At 45.7% G+C, this 15506-nt stretch overlaps 2 protein-coding genes across 4 annotated transcripts in view; one reads left to right on the top strand and one right to left on the bottom strand.

Annotated features, from left to right (window-relative positions):
* The window catches only part of WDPCP (WD repeat containing planar cell polarity effector), a 2342145-nt gene extending 2330409 nt beyond the window's left edge, over positions 1-11736 (bottom strand). Inside the window, exon 1 of one of the 2 annotated variants that reach the window (XM_086927625.1) lies at positions 11632-11736. The gene's annotated coding sequence lies outside the window, so the exon portion shown is untranslated. The remainder of the gene's footprint in view (positions 1-11631) is intronic. The other variant, XM_086927624.1, reaches the window with a different exon arrangement.
* Positions 11737-11806: 70 nt separating this feature from the next.
* FOXRED1 (FAD dependent oxidoreductase domain containing 1) overlaps positions 11807-15506 on the top strand; it is a 108233-nt gene continuing 104533 nt past the window's right edge. For both annotated transcript variants that reach the window (XM_086927623.1, XM_086927622.1), the window contains exon 1: positions 11807-13701. In XM_086927623.1, the coding sequence (XP_086783749.1) occupies positions 11917-13428 (1512 nt within the window). In that variant the 5' untranslated portion in view covers positions 11807-11916 and the 3' untranslated portion in view covers positions 13429-13701. The remainder of the gene's footprint in view (positions 13702-15506) is intronic.

Genomic DNA, 15506 nt, shown 5'->3' with positions numbered 1-15506 from the left:
GCAGAGTGGTAATGCAGAGTAGTGAGTGCAGAGTGGTAATGCAGAGTAGTGAGTGCAGAGTGGTAATGCAGAGTAGTGAGTGCAGAGTGGTAATGCAGAGTAGTGAGTGCAGAGTAGTGAGTGCAGAGTAGTGAGTGCAGAGTAGTGAGTGCAGAGTAGTAAGTGCTGAGTGCAGAGTAGTAAGTGCTGAGTGCAGAGTAGTAAGTGCTGAGTGCAGAGTAGTAAGTGCAGAGTAGTGAGTGCAGAGTGCAGAGTAGTGAGTGCAGAGAGTGCAGAGTAGTGAGTGCAGAGTAGTGAGTGCAGAGAGTGCAGAGTAGTGAGTGCAGTGAGTGCAGAGTAGTGAGTGCAGAGTAGTGAGTGCAGAGTAGTGAGTGCAGAGTAGTGAGTGCAGAGTAGTAAGTGCTGAGTGCAGAGTAGTAAGTGCTGAGTGCAGAGTAGTAAGTGCTGAGTGCAGAGTAGTAAGTGCTGAGTGCAGAGTAGTAAGTGCAGAGTAGTGAGTGCAGAGAGTGCAGAGTAGTGAGTGCAGAGTAGTGAGTGCAGAGTAGTGAGTGCAGAGTAGTGAGTGCAGAGTAGTGAGTGCAGAGTAGTGAGTGCAGAATCTTTTGATTTAAAGAAAAAAAAATGTCATGAGCAATGCCAATAGCTCTACCTTTAATGATGCCGAGACCATTGCATTGCAAATGCTTGTTTCTTTTGGTGTTTCAACCCTTCAAGGGACTGTTAATGCTTTGTTGCTCTCTTCCATTTGTACTGGTCTCTCCCTTAACTCCCCATGTGCTGTTCGCTTTCTATGTGAACTGTGTTGGATGCAGCTTGTAAGAATTTGTGCTTTTACTTTTTTACATATATTTTACATTTTTATGTTAACAATCAAGTTACCTTGATTGTGGTACTCCACGGGCCTCCTCACTCCTTTCCTTGCCGCATTTTCTCCCACCCACACAGGCTGTTGCTTACATCCTCATCCACTCCCACTGGTCGCATTTCCATCAATATTCTGTTGCTTACTAGCCCTTCAAGGTTGCCTTCTTTTGTATTAACTTGTGAGCTTTTACGTTGCTCTTTTACTTAAAAAAAAATAGGGCTAATGAAGCAATGTATATCTGGCGACGTTGCTAAACTGATTTGTCAACTTATACAAATAGCTAAAGTCATGGAAGATGTAGTAGTTGTCCTTGATACAGAAAAAAAATTTGATCACCTTTTGTGCCCAAGAACCATGCAGTGTGCGTCATTTTGTGCTGCCTGTAGGTGATGTGGTCAGTTTGTACGGGAGCCCACTAATTGGGAAGTTTTATGCGGCCTCTGGAATGTTCTTACGATCGGCCAGAGAGGTGACAGTTGAATAAATTATGTTTCAAGGACCACTGGCACTTGCAACTGCTTAGCATCGCACTTTAAATACTATTACTGTCTCTTTTACTAGCAACAAGATGCCCTCCGCAGTTCTGCATACCCACTGCATGTCAAATTCCTCATGTGTTGTTTCTAAACGGATTTTTTTTGGTACAAAGTTACTTATGTACAGTTACTTTATAGTATCTTTGCATTTTAACCCTTTTTTTAGTTGATATTTTTAGATTTTTATGTATTTTATTTTAACCTTTTCTAACTTGCATTTTCTTCAGCTTTTGTAAAGGATTTTAATTAATCATACAATAAAGTTGTTGTTGTATACATGGGAGCCCAGAATAGAGACTACGGCAGCAGTCAAACAGCCATCATGGGCCTTGATGAAGGCTTGTACTACAGCTGTATATCTGATATTGAACAAATGAAGCATTAGTTATAGCAGCATCATTTGGAAGCAGCAGCTATTAATCACTGATGTACAAATGTCATATTTGAAGCCAAAATTAGTCGGAAATGTTTTCACTTTCTAGCACGGTTATTTATTTCCCAAAGAACAGACTAACAAATTAGGACTTCCTATTTTGAAGAAGTGAGCTGAAGCTAACTGCCCGACTTTCATACCATCGATATTGCTAGATGGTGAATTCGGTTGCGATATGAATCTTTTTAGCGTAAGATATGCAAGTAGAGCGACACGCGTAATCCTGCCCTTTCATGGCAAGCATTAATGCTATTGTATATATGTTAGACTGTGCAAGTCATATTTTCAAGCAAGTTAACATTGGTTTTAAAAGTAGGAAGTGGGTTGCATTCTCTTAGGGGGCGTTCGATCAGGCCCTTATAAGAGCTTGACCATCTGCTGATTTGGATGCTAATTCAGCTTGTGAAGCTTTAAGGAGGAGTATTACTGACACCCTTGACTGTACTGCACCCAGTTCATTTAAGGTTTCTACAAAAAAACGTAAATCAGCTCCCTGGTTTGGCGAAGAACTTAGGACAGCCAAATCAGGGAGTGAGCGCCTAGAGAGACGCTGGAGGAAAGATTTCTCTGTCCACTTGGAAGAGGAATATAAAACTTGCATTAAGTCCTACCATTCGCTTATTAGAAAGGCGAAGGCAGCCTATTTCCAGGAAAGAATTCAATCTGCTGAAAATTCTGCTATAGAACTATTTAAGGTTTTTAAAGAAATTTCCTCCTTGACATCTATTGCAGCACCCATTGTTGGATCTGAGGAATCGTGCAATCGGATTGCCGAGTATTTTGAGGCGAAGGTAGAAAATATTTATTCCTCTTTCCCTGACTCTGCTCGTGGGAGCGGGGGAAGGGAGGAGGAACCTGGGGATGCCCTAAGACTAAAGTATCTTGATGAATTTGTTGTGCCCGTTTCAGACACTCAAACAGATAGCCACTAGGATTACATCAGGGTCACCTAGGGATCCTGCTACTCCGAGAGTGCCTAGAGGGAGTATGGACACACTAGAGCCTTTTATTAGATATCTCATTGAGATGTCTTTTAGCTCAGGAGTGGTACCAAATAGATGGAAGGAGGCAGTGGTGCTCCCTATACAAAAAAGCCCCATATCAGTGCCGAGCAGCTTGACAACTTGCGACCCATCTCCCTGCTTCCCTATTTTGTGAAGGTTGCAGAGAAGATTGGGGATATACAGCTCATAACACATATCTGTAAGAATACCCTTCTCCACCCCTCTCAGTCTGGTTTTCGGGCCCTTCACTCCACCGAATCGGCTTTGTTGTATTCCCCCGAGACCATTCTGAAGCATGTGGACAGCGGACAAACAGCAGCTCTGATTTTGTTAGATCTTGGTGCCCCTTTTGACACTGCTGCCCACCATACACTGCTGCAGGATCTTCAGAGAGGCGGTGTCATCGGCGGGGCCTTGAAGTGGATGGAATCGTTTCTGTCCAAGCATAGATTTGAAGTTATGCAATGGGCTCACTACTCTAGGAACATCAAGCTGACGCAGGGGGTGCTTCAGGGCTCTACCTTGAGCCCGACTTTGTTCAATCTCTAGGTCGCCCACCCTGGCACAAATCTCAGATACATTTGGGATAAATGCCCTGTCTTATGCCAATGACACCCAGCTGGTGGTCTCTTTGACTCAAGCCCGGGCTGACGCTGCCTCTAACTTCATATCCTGCCTTCAAGAACTGGCAGGGTGGATGGCAAACAATTGTCTGAAGCTGAACGGTACCAAGACTGAGGTGCTGGTGATAGGGAAGGCTCCGTCAGCTTGGTCATCGGCCTGGTGGCCTCAGACATTGGGCCATAACCCTACACCGTGCGAACAAGCGAAGAATCTTGAGGTGTGGGTGAACAACAGGCTGTCTTTTGATTACCAAACCAGGCGGGTGGCAGGCGCCTGTTTTGGTATCTTACGGAAGACCCTTGACACCCTCCCCATGGCATCTAGAAAGATCATGGTGCATGCTTTGGTGACCTCTCGACTAGATTACTGCAATCTCCTGTATTTGGGTGCAACCGATAAGTGCATACGGAGATTGAAGTGTATCCAGAATGCAGCTGCAAGACTAGTTCTTATGTTACAGAGGAGAGCTTCAGCGAAAAGAGAACTGACCGCCCTGCACTGGCTGCCCATCAGGGAAAGAGTGAAGTTTAAGGCCATGTGTGTGAGTCATCGGATCCTACAGAAGAAGGGGCCCTTGTATTTGCAAGACCTTCTCACTCCTTATATACTAACCAGACTGCTCAGATCGAGTGGGAAAGGAAAGGTACATATCCCCAAGATTTTGAGATCCAGGATGGGCGGCCGCTCTTTTCGATTCTTGGCGGCCCAGCTGTGGAACACTCTTCCTCAGAATCTCCGGTTGGAGTGCTCGGAACCCATCTTTCGGAACGGTCTGAAGACCTATTTGTTTCCTGGGGTCTAATTTTGTTTTGCTATCAGGTTTTGTGTATGCTGCGTTCTGTTAGCTGTTACCTCAGCGCGGGGACACACTGGTTCAATGTAACCAGGCGTTTTAGAAATGCAACTATTATTATTATTATTATTATTTTTATTTGGTGAACACTCTAGGAAGGGAGGGACAAATAGCTCAAGATAAATGTGAAGGCACTGCAAGCAAAAGAAGGCCTACAAGAGTCGCAACCATACCACCAGTGTAAGATCCTGGAGGACTGAAAAATGGTCACAATATATCCTAGTTGGCCCTTAACCCACTCATGGTGGGAGTCAATAAAAGGGGAGGCCAATGAAGGTATTCACAAAAGAGAGCCAAGAATGCACTTCAACAGTGACTGGAAGAGACAGAAGCTGGCAAGGTAAAATCAGAAACAGGACCCAGAAAAGACCACATCACCCTCGGGAGCCGACCACTCCCACAGACCACGCACAGAACCTATGCATCATCCTCGACTCCTCCCTCAACATGACCCGCCAAATCAACTATGTTGCCTCCACCAGCTTCAACTGCCTTCACAAGACCTTCAAGTTGATACCCCCCCGAATGCATAAAGACCGTCACCCACGCACTCATAATCAGCAGCCTGGACTACGGAAATGCCCTCTATGCCGGAATCAACAGAACTCTGCTAAACAAGCTCCAAACCATCCAGAACGAAGCAGCCAAACTCGTCCTCGGGACCCCGCAATACGAACACATGACCCAACACCTACGAGACCTCCACTGGCTCCACGTCGAGAAGAGAGTAATCTTCAAATTCCTCACTCACGCCTACAAAGCCCTCCACAACATCGGATCCAAATACCTCAATGGGAGCGTTTCCTTCCACGCACCCAAAAGGAACCTCCGCTCCGCCGACCTCGCCCTAGCAGAGACACCCCGCATCCGCAGAAACAGAGCTGGCGGACGAGCCTTCTCTTACGTCGCAGCCAAAACCTGGAACGAGCTCCCTGTCAACATCAGACACTCCCCGACCCTGCACACCTTCAGGAAGAACCTCAAAACCTGGCTCTTCGAATCAACCGGAGCTGCACCCCACCCTCCCCCCAGCACCTTGAGACTCTCACGGGTGAGTAGCGTGCTTTAAAAAATCCTGATTGATTGATTGACAAGTTTCAGATGATAGGTTTGTCATTATGGGGACCATAATTGCTTGAAAGGACCAATCAGAAAAAAGAGGGTCACAAGCGCATTTGTAATACAACCCCGAGAACTACTTTGTTACGTGGAGCTTTGTCCAAAGACCCATACCTCAAAGCTAGAAGACAGGCGGCCAAGACATGGTAATGGGAAGTCAGAGAACTCAGTCAAAAGCCCACAGGAAGGACACAGAGGCAATTCAGGCAGGAATAGCTGGGTGTATTCCAAGGCTCAGAAATGTCACAGGCCAAGCAGCAGCACAGGACCAACTCCGGTAAGTCTGTACGACAATTATCCCTGTGTTCTAAACACCCGTAACTTTCTGCCCACTTAAAGACTGAGACGCAACACTTCTTCCCATTTTTTAGCACCAAATAACTCCTACACCAAACAAACTTAGATAAAAAAGAATAAATTAAATAACCACAGTGCTCAAAACGAGCACTTTAAGATACGCAGCTATGAAAACAGTAAATATTTACTAAAACGCCATTGCACATTAACCCATATCACGAGGCACGGTCAAAGATAAGAGTACATTTGGAAATGATTAAACATAGTCATGCAATTTGACAGGAGGCTTTCTTTCCCCTCTGTGTTCTCCTCAGTTTCAAATGATGAAGCTCAAAACTCCCCAGGGAATAGTTTCTTAATCTCACCACACCCTGAAATTCTACAGCACTCTGAAGAAACAACTTCTCTTTATTCCACCATTTGCTATCCTCAAGCATGACCACACAATCCTTAACTTGAATGACCCTCCCAGGAGACGAAAATCTGGACTGACCTTTGATTGTTATGTCAGGTACACACACTCTCACCACATCCCCCCGTTTCCACTAGGCCATGGATACAGGGATGATGCAAAGATGTCTTGATGTGCTTGACACCCCAATGTGCCAAAAAAAAATCAAATTCATGAGAAGTGAACTGAACTACGCTGTCTGTTAATAACTCATTAGGGGCTCCTTATCTCAAAAATACAGACTGTAATAAACCAATTATTTCAGTTGTGTTAACAGACCACAATTTTCACTTGAGGCCTCTGTGAAGAATTACCCACTAGCACAATTCCAAACCTACAACCTTCCCTAACCACATTGATAGGACCAATGGCATCCATAACTAACTTAACCCTAAGTTTAGCTGGAATTGGAACAGCTTCCACTGGACTTGGTACAGTAACTTGTGAGTTGTCACTAACTGCACAAGCCATTCATTCCCTCAAGAAATGTTCCACATTCCTGAGTTCGAGAATTGCCACCCCCCAATACCACCACTCAGACATGCACAGTGACTGTAGCGTCGCGATCAGGAGCACGTGACAGGCCGGAAGATGCATAAGACTTTGATAGCAATCTTCCCCTTTCTTTTCCTCCCAACCGTTTTTTTCGTCCTTTCTATTTCTTTCCCCTCTCCATTCTTTCCTTTCCACTTTCTGGACAAGCTTCTTCTTTTTGTTTTTCTTTGTTCATTTAATGTGTGGCAAGTGTTTAGATTTGTAACATAAGTTTTGGGTTGCGGTGGGCGACAGACCTCTGCCGCCCTTAACCCCTTGGCCGCTGGGGTAATTAACCCACTGTGCTGGGGGGGGCGCACAGCGTCCCGGTTCTCGTGACGAGCTCAGCTCGTCATGAGCCACGGTGGCCGTGTGCTCATGACGAGCTCGGTTCGTCGCGGCCACACCTGTTTCCATTGAACGCTCAGCACAGCTGGGGAATTAGCCCTGCGTGCGCGCGTTGCGGCCGTTATGACAGGCTCAGCTCGTCATGAGCACACGGCCACCGTGGCTCATGACGAGCTCAGCTCGTCATGAGCATGGGAGGGGTTAATCACAACCCCGGAATTATCACTATGGGGGTAGCTGTGAAACTAGGGGGAGTGAGGTGAGGGGGGTTGGGTCTCACATTTTAATGAGAAGTTGTAGTTGACAGTTAAGATTCAGTTATGGTTCAGTCATGAGGATTGCATATAACAAGGTACACTTTCAAGCCTGGGCTCTGTTGTATTCTATACATACATGTACGACACAAATGTACCACAGCCAACCATGAGGAGTTCTGAGATTGAACCCTTCACTGCCATGACCTGGAACGTTAACGGCCTTGGGGATAAACTCAAAAGGGGGTTGTGACGTTCTTTCTAAAACGTATTCACCCAGACGTAGTGATGCTACAGGAAACTCATCTTAAAGACACAAAATGTGGATTCATAGGGAGGGGGGCATATACAGTCTAAGCCCATGCGGGGTACACCTCCAGCTCTAGAGGGGTAGCAATTTTGATTAAGAAGTCACCCCCCTTCCATGTGGCACGCACATGGATAGATCCCGAGGGCACATTCGTTGGGGTGACAGGGACATGTGGCAGAAGGACTGCAACTATCCTTTCAGTTTATGCCCCGCCAAAACTGCAATCTAGGACGTTCAACAAGATGACAGAAATCCTATTAGAGACGCCGCATTTGATGAATATTACCGGGGGGGTGCATTTTTAATGATGTGAAGCACACACCCACTGACCACACAGGGGATCATAAGCAAACATAAGGCACTACACAATTGGCACGTCTCGCTGAGACATTGGGTCTTGAAGATGTTTGGAGGCACTTACATCCAGTGGCTGAGCTACTCCTACTACTCGGGTGCGCATAGGGTCTACTCTAGGTTGGACTACGTGATTTCGCAACCATCCAGGGGATACTCTGGAAGAAAAGATTTCCCTGTATGTGGACGACATACTTTTATATATCACGCACCCGACTACTACGATTCCTACCCTGTTTCACACTATAGATAGGTATGGACATCAATCGGGGTATACAATCAACTGGCACAAATCAGTTATATATAGCCCAGTTACTTTGACGACATGGCCCACCATCCCCAGGGACCTCCAGATAGCCCATGGCGGGTTTAACTACCTGGGAATATACCTTACAGCTGACAGGGAACTTTGCTATTGAAAAAACATTAAGCGCGTACTCACGGACTTCGCAGAAGATGCACATCGGTGGAGAGAACTCCCACTCACCATACAAGGCCAGGCTGCTATGTTGACAATGATCACCTTGCCCTGATTCCTATATGCACTACAGAACACGTACTTCCCCCTCCCACAAGCAACCTTCCGGGAAATTGACGCTGAGCTACGCTCACTCCTGTGGCTAGGGAAACAACCTAGAATTGCACTTGGTGCCTTACAACGAAATCAGTACAATGGGGGGAAATATCATTCCCTGACATAGAGGCCTCCTACTGGGCGGAACTAGCACCAGTGAATGAATGGCTACATGCATCGGGATATCACCCCACCCATAGACTGGAGAGGGACACAATGGCCGGACGTACCTGCCTACACTAACTTAATGGTGTCAGAGGTAAAGGAAGACTTAACCCGGCCACCCAAGCCACAATAGAGACGTGGGGAGGGCAACGAAGGCAATGGGGTGGGACTGGAAACTCACCAGACAAAGACCTTTTGGCATTGCTCTTGGCTAACAGAAATACGGAAGCTACAAGGCTTTGGAGGGTGGGACGATATAGGTATCTCCACCATAGGGGATATTAGCGTTAATGGCAAACTTAGACTTTGCACTACAGACCTCCCAGTTCCTCAGGTATGCTCAAATCAGAAACGCATGGCAAGCAGAGAACATAGGTGATTCCCCACTACCAGAATATGCACCACTGGAGGGGAGACTGCTCCACGAGCACATTCTTACAGTATCACTTACATACCGGACCCTCACTAATAATGCTCCGGACAGATTAAGCAAGCTACGATCTACCTGGGAGGGGAACCTGGGCACACTTGAAATCATAGACTGGGAGGCAGCCTTAATGGATCCTAGGGAGGTGGCGGTTAAATCACGCCTTCGCCTCATTCAATACAAAATACTCCATAGAGCTTACTACAACCAAGACAGTTTACATAAAGTAGGATGAGCAACTGCCTCTACCGGTCAGAGATGTGGACATGGAGAGGGCAACTTTTACCACAAATTTGGAACTGCACTATAATACAGGTCTATTGGGGGAGGATATTGCAGGAATTGAGTAAAGTACTGGAGGTTGATATACCATCGGATCCTAAATTTATACTGTTGGGAATCCTGGGCGACGTAGACCTGAGCAAACAGCAAACCTTCTTTACAGCATTAGCACTGGTGGTGACAAAAATGTGGGGGGCCGTCACTGCACCACTACTCCGAGAGTGGAGGGCCAGGATGGACATGTATATGGCAGCAGCAAGGGTCACATATAAGGCGAGGGGATGCTCGAAGAAATTCCACAGGATATGGGGTAAATGGAGGAAGTACTATGGTTTTGATGTCACAGTGGGTGACGACTAGTCGGGTCCCGGACGGTTGTTCCTCTTGAGCTAAGCGACCAGCAATGGGCCATTGGCACCTAAAGGACAGGGAGACCCCATGGAACCATGATACAACAATATAGGGTTTGCATTGATACCTTTTCAAATGGCCCGCCGCGGCTATAAAAGTGTACTATTTGATGTATGGATTATTAATGTACGACACTTCATAACTGGGTTTTTTAAAAGCACAATAAAAATATATATTTAAAAAAAAAAATGCTCCACATACCGAACCATTCCTGACCACCAAGACATATCCCTGATCCTTCTCTGCATAGCCATCATTTCCATAGGACCTTCATGTGCCAAATCAAAACACTGGCACAAAAGCCACTCGGCACAACCCCTCCCCCCCCCCCGCCCCCCCAAAAAGAAATCACCCCTCTATTCTTTCACACCCAGTCAACTTTGAACTACAAACCGGAGACCGTGACCGGGGGAGAACGGATACGTTACGAATATTGAAGTCATTACAGACACCACATGAATTGGATGTGAATGAAGGCACCATTCTGATGGCCCATTTACCAGGAAGTACACCCAATAGGAATAATTAACTCGTTTTCTTTTATAACTAGGCTATTAATGCCACGCATATGAAGCACCGAACAAAATAATCCTGGAGAGGAAAAACTACCGACAAACTTCTAAAATATCTTTCGCCCCCAAAGAAGAAGTCCTTCGGACGAAACGCGTTGGCTACGCTTGTATGAAGATTTTGAATACAAGAATGAAAAGAAAACTCTAAGTCCTACTGAATTAATTCTTTGATTACTGTTCTGATTACTGCTGTCATTGTATACTGTGTGGGGTGCTGAACCACTGTGTTGCATAAACATGACTAAAAGCATCGATTTAGAAGGTTCATCCTTAAGCCAACCTTCGCCAATGAACTTAAAACCTTTCACAAAATACCATCACCTTCAACAGCAACCCTTCGAAATACATCCACTCATCAGACTGGCCACAACGCCAACTATAAGGAAAGCCACCTCAAGCACGTCCCGCACACCCATCGATTGCTTTAAAGGTAACCTGGAGAGACAAAGGTAGCGTAGAGCGACAATCTGCAAAGATATTCTTCACATCAGATATGTATTCAACACAATACTGTAACTCTTGCAACCTATATTGCCACTTAGCAATAGCAGTAGCTTAAATGGCTCCTTCAGTAGTGAATACATTGTTCAAGGGATGTGGTCCACACGAATCGAAAGCTCCACAAAAGGAATCATCATTATGACAGTTAAATGTATCAGTCCCAAAAACATTGTTCACACAACGATAGTGCGAAACTGTTCAAGGTAAATACAACACTTTCAGACAGTTTCTAGGCCTTTGTTCAAGGTAATTACAACACTTTTAGGCAGTTTTGTGCAGTTAAACAACACCACTTTCCACGATGGCAGATGACGCCGGTAATTCTAATGCACGTGCCAGGATGCAAAGTGGTGTTCGCTTAAAACTGTCAGTGGCTGAAGGGACGAAAACGCGATGGGGCAACTAGGCATCCAACTCAATGGAACGGAAATGTAGGACTAGCAGCATACACTTATGTATAAGGAATCTCAGAACAGCGCCGCCAAGTTTAACGCTGTGCATTAAAAAAGGTGCTGCAAAGGCGAAGAATCACGGAGGGTACCAGTTAGGTTTGGGGTATCTGATTAAAAACACGAGTTCGGTCGCTACTGGTTACAGACGCCGGCTGCTGTATGACAACCATCCAATCACTTTATACTGCCAGCGCGCCAAAAACAAAAATCAGCTGACTCCCCCCAAAGTCGAGGTCCACTGATGGTGTCCTTCGAACTTTCGTACCTTATATAGCGCCACCTCCCCTTCCAGGCGCTGTGCTACCAACCGCGGGTTCCATGTGAGAAACCCTAGCAACGAACGTTTTAGGGAAATAAACTCCGCCCTCACGAGAACAGACAGAAGCAACCGAGCTCAGAGAAGTTGATCTCATTTTTGTAAGGGAGGGTGTGCATTGCCCCCAAATTCAACCTTTGCACTGTTGCATAACTGGAGCGTTTTTTTCTCTCACTCGCTTTCCGAACAAAACTGCAACAATCCCGTCTGGCGCAGCACTTCGACCATTGCACGATGGAGTGGATGCTTCCGGCGTACCGTGTTGCGAGGCTGAGCGCGGGGCCGTCCTCTCTATCCAGACATGCTTTCAACTACTGGAGCTGTCCCAGAAGCAGTTCGCTGGTCCGGAAGCAGAGTGACTTTTTCAAGGGCCTTGATAAAGAATTTGTCAAGATCCACAAGACATTGAAAGGCGCCCTTCCGAGCAGCGACTGGACCCCTTTCCAGAAGACTGGTGATTTGCCTCCAGAGCGTGCGGACATTGTGATTGTTGGCGGTGGTGTGATTGGGTGGTCCATTGCCTACTGGCTGAAGAAAATGGAGATGGTTCGCGAGGGCGTTAAAGTGCTGGTGGTGGAGAAAGATCCCACATACTCCAGAGCCTCCACCGTCCTGTCAGTGGGAGGGATTCGGCAGCAGTTCTCAATGCCCGAAAACATACAGATGTCCCTGTTCTCTGCCCATTTCCTGCGAAATATCAATGAGTATCTTGGTGTTTTGAATGAAGATCCAATTGATATCCAGTTTAATCCATCCGGCTATCTCTTCCTAGCAAGTGAAGAAACTGCCCCTAAACTGGAGAAGAACGTGCAGATTCAGAGGGGTGAGGGTGCCAAAGTGGCCTTACTGCACCCAGAAGAGCTGAAGAAGAAATTCCCCTGGATCAACTCCGAAGGCATTGCCTTGGCTTCATACGGCCTTGAGAACGAGGGCTGGTTCGATCCATGGACCCTTCTCAACGCCTTCCGCCAAAAAGCCCTATCCATGGGTGTGTGGCAGTGCCATGGAGAGGTGACCGGTTTCGGAATTGCCAACCGAGAAATGCTCACAAAAGATGGCGAGGACCTGACGTTTGGCCGGATTTCTGAAGTTCAAGTGCAGATGCCCAACAGCTTGGAGAGCCAGCCCGTGGAGTGTGCCATAGTTATCAATGCTGCTGGCGCCTGGTCTGCCACAGTGGCTCAGATGGCCCATATTGGGGTAGGACCTCCTAACTCGATTAGTGGTGTGAAGCTGCCAGTCGAGCCTAGGAAGAGGTATGCCTATGTATTCCATTGCCCTGATGGACCAGGCATGGAATGTCCGCTGCTGATTGACACCTCTGGCGCCTACTTCAGACGGGACGGCATGGCTGGCAACTATATTGGTGGAATTTCACCAGAAGAGAATGAGGAGCCAGACATCAGCAATCTGGAAGTAGATGATTCTTTTTTCTATGAGAAGGTCTGGCCAAAATTGGCCCAGCGGGTCCCCGTCTTTCAGTCTCTGAAGGTGAAGTGTGCTTGGGCTGGTTACTACGATTACAATACTCATGACCAGAACGCCATCCTTGGGGTGCACCCGTTGGTGAATAATATGTACCTTGCCACAGGGTTCAGTGGACACGGCCTGCAGCAGTCTCCAGCAGTGGGCAGAGCCATTGCAGAACTTATCCTGAAGGGGAACTACAGATCTCTGAATCTCAGCGCCTTTGCATTCACTAGGTTCATCAAGGGGGAAAAAGCATTGGAAATAAACATCGTGTGATGGCACAAGGAGTGAACAAGTTGTAGGAGTCAGCGAAGAAATACCAAAAGAGATCTGGCCAAATCCTGATTCATCGGATAACCGATGTTTACCAGCTGGCTAGCTGCCCTTAAAGGTACACTGATGGACAGTGAAGTTGTACCATAGCCTAGCTTTCGACTACAAGCCAATCAAAAACAAAATAGCATGCACATTCAAGTTGTTACTGGGAATTCATTTTGAATATTGCAGTACCACAGATCTATAAGAATTTATGACGGAGAGATTACTTCTGTAAGTCCAGATTGGCTTGATTTGATGAATTATTTTATCATGAGTTTAAAATAATATAAACGACAATAAGATTGCATTAGGGTGAATTTATATGAAGTGACAGTGATGCACCGATTTTGCATCAATTGATAATGACACTGTTATAATGATGTTTTTGTAGTGTGATCATTTTGTAAATCTTGTTCCTCTAAGACAAGCAACAATGTAGATTGTAGGTGACACAAGTCTCTTATTAGGAAACCATTAGAGATCTACATCAACAGCGTAATTTGGCAAAAGACCAGATAGTTTGCCATGCTAGGAATTGAACAGCCCCATTTCATCATATACATTTCTCCAGCAGCCCCATGTCCCCTGCACAATATATTGACGCTTCTTGTTTAAATTATATTAGGACTGCGTATGAAATCTTAAAAAAATGGAATACTGCAAGTAGTTCTTAAATAGTATTTTTTTAATTACTTTGTTGACTGACTTAGAGAAGACCCAATAAGAAAGTATGTCACACTAGTAAACAGAGAGGTACCCTATGTCTACAATACACTCATGCATCCTGAACATTAGCTGCAAAATACAGAAAAAATGACTGCAACTCTGTAGACGGTGGCCCTGAGTTTGTAAATGGGTTTGTTCACCCCTTTAGATATTACTATCAGAGACAATGCAAAATCGTTTGTTGGGACACGTTTTATTTGACCTCCTTAGATTTACTTTGAAGTTTATTAGCCTCAGAACGGAGCTAGTTCCTCTTTTAAATTCGAGCTGCAAATTATTTGCAATTGATTCAGTTTGAAAATTCTGTTTGTATTGTATAGCATTAGTAATTGTATAACATTTGCATTTTTTAGTAGTGCTTCGTACCCCTGGCGAGGTAGTCCAGTGTTCTGTTTGCATCAGGTTCGTGAGCACCCTTCGGAATTCATTGCTGTTTGTGTATTGGAATTTATAGGCATTTTAGTTGAGGTGCATGAGGTTTGATGACATGGTAGGTGTCACTGTGCGCTAAGTATCACTGATAATAAGCATGGGTGTTGCATAGAGTTTGAAACCAGAAACAACCCTGCTAGCAGGTACTTACCATCTTTGGGGTAGGCCTCACCCTACATAGAAACCACTGCTGATATGCATAATTGGGGTCAATTGTGATATATGCAGCTCACCATTTACCATCTGAGGAGGAAAACTCTTAGATGTGCTCTTAATCCACCAAGGAACATTATATGTAGTCTGTAAATAAGTTTCTCAAAATCAAACGGGAAGGAAGAGCAAGATATTTTATCAAAGTCCTACATCCAAGCTCCTCTCAAAAAAATGGATCATATCAAAATAGGGGTAGTTTCTCCTTCGCCAAAATGGTCACAGAGAGGTTGACCCAAGTGGCTGGTAGTCCTGTCTCAGGAAGACTTGAAAGTTAGATCTTGACGCCTTCACACACCTGTTAGGGTGTCATGCTTCATCATTGGGCACTCCTCGTCTGGCTGGCGCTGCAATGCCGGACGGGTCTGGGGGCTCTTCGTTGGAGATCTTTTGATCCGAAGGTGCCGTGTAGATGAGTACAAGTGAGGGAGCTAACTAACCGTGTAACTAGTGGTGTGAGTGAGTGGTGGCTAAAATAGGCTCTAGTATCCTAAAAGCAAATTTTATAGACGAAGGGTACCAGGTCTAAGTAAAAAACAATGGTGCTATTGTGTGGTCGTCAAGTACCTGGATAGCTTCTAGTGAAAAGTGGTCAACATGTTTCGTGCCTCTAGAGCCCAGGGATTGGGCGGCACTTCATCAGGACCAAACAACAGTAAAGTGGTTCC

Source organism: Lissotriton vulgaris, chromosome 6, assembly GCF_964263255.1.
Source record: "Lissotriton vulgaris chromosome 6, aLisVul1.2, whole genome shotgun sequence".
Taxonomy (NCBI): domain Eukaryota; kingdom Metazoa; phylum Chordata; class Amphibia; order Caudata; family Salamandridae; genus Lissotriton; species Lissotriton vulgaris.
The sequence above is the reverse complement of the archived record's forward strand: the minus strand, read 5'-3'. Positions and strand labels throughout refer to the sequence as shown.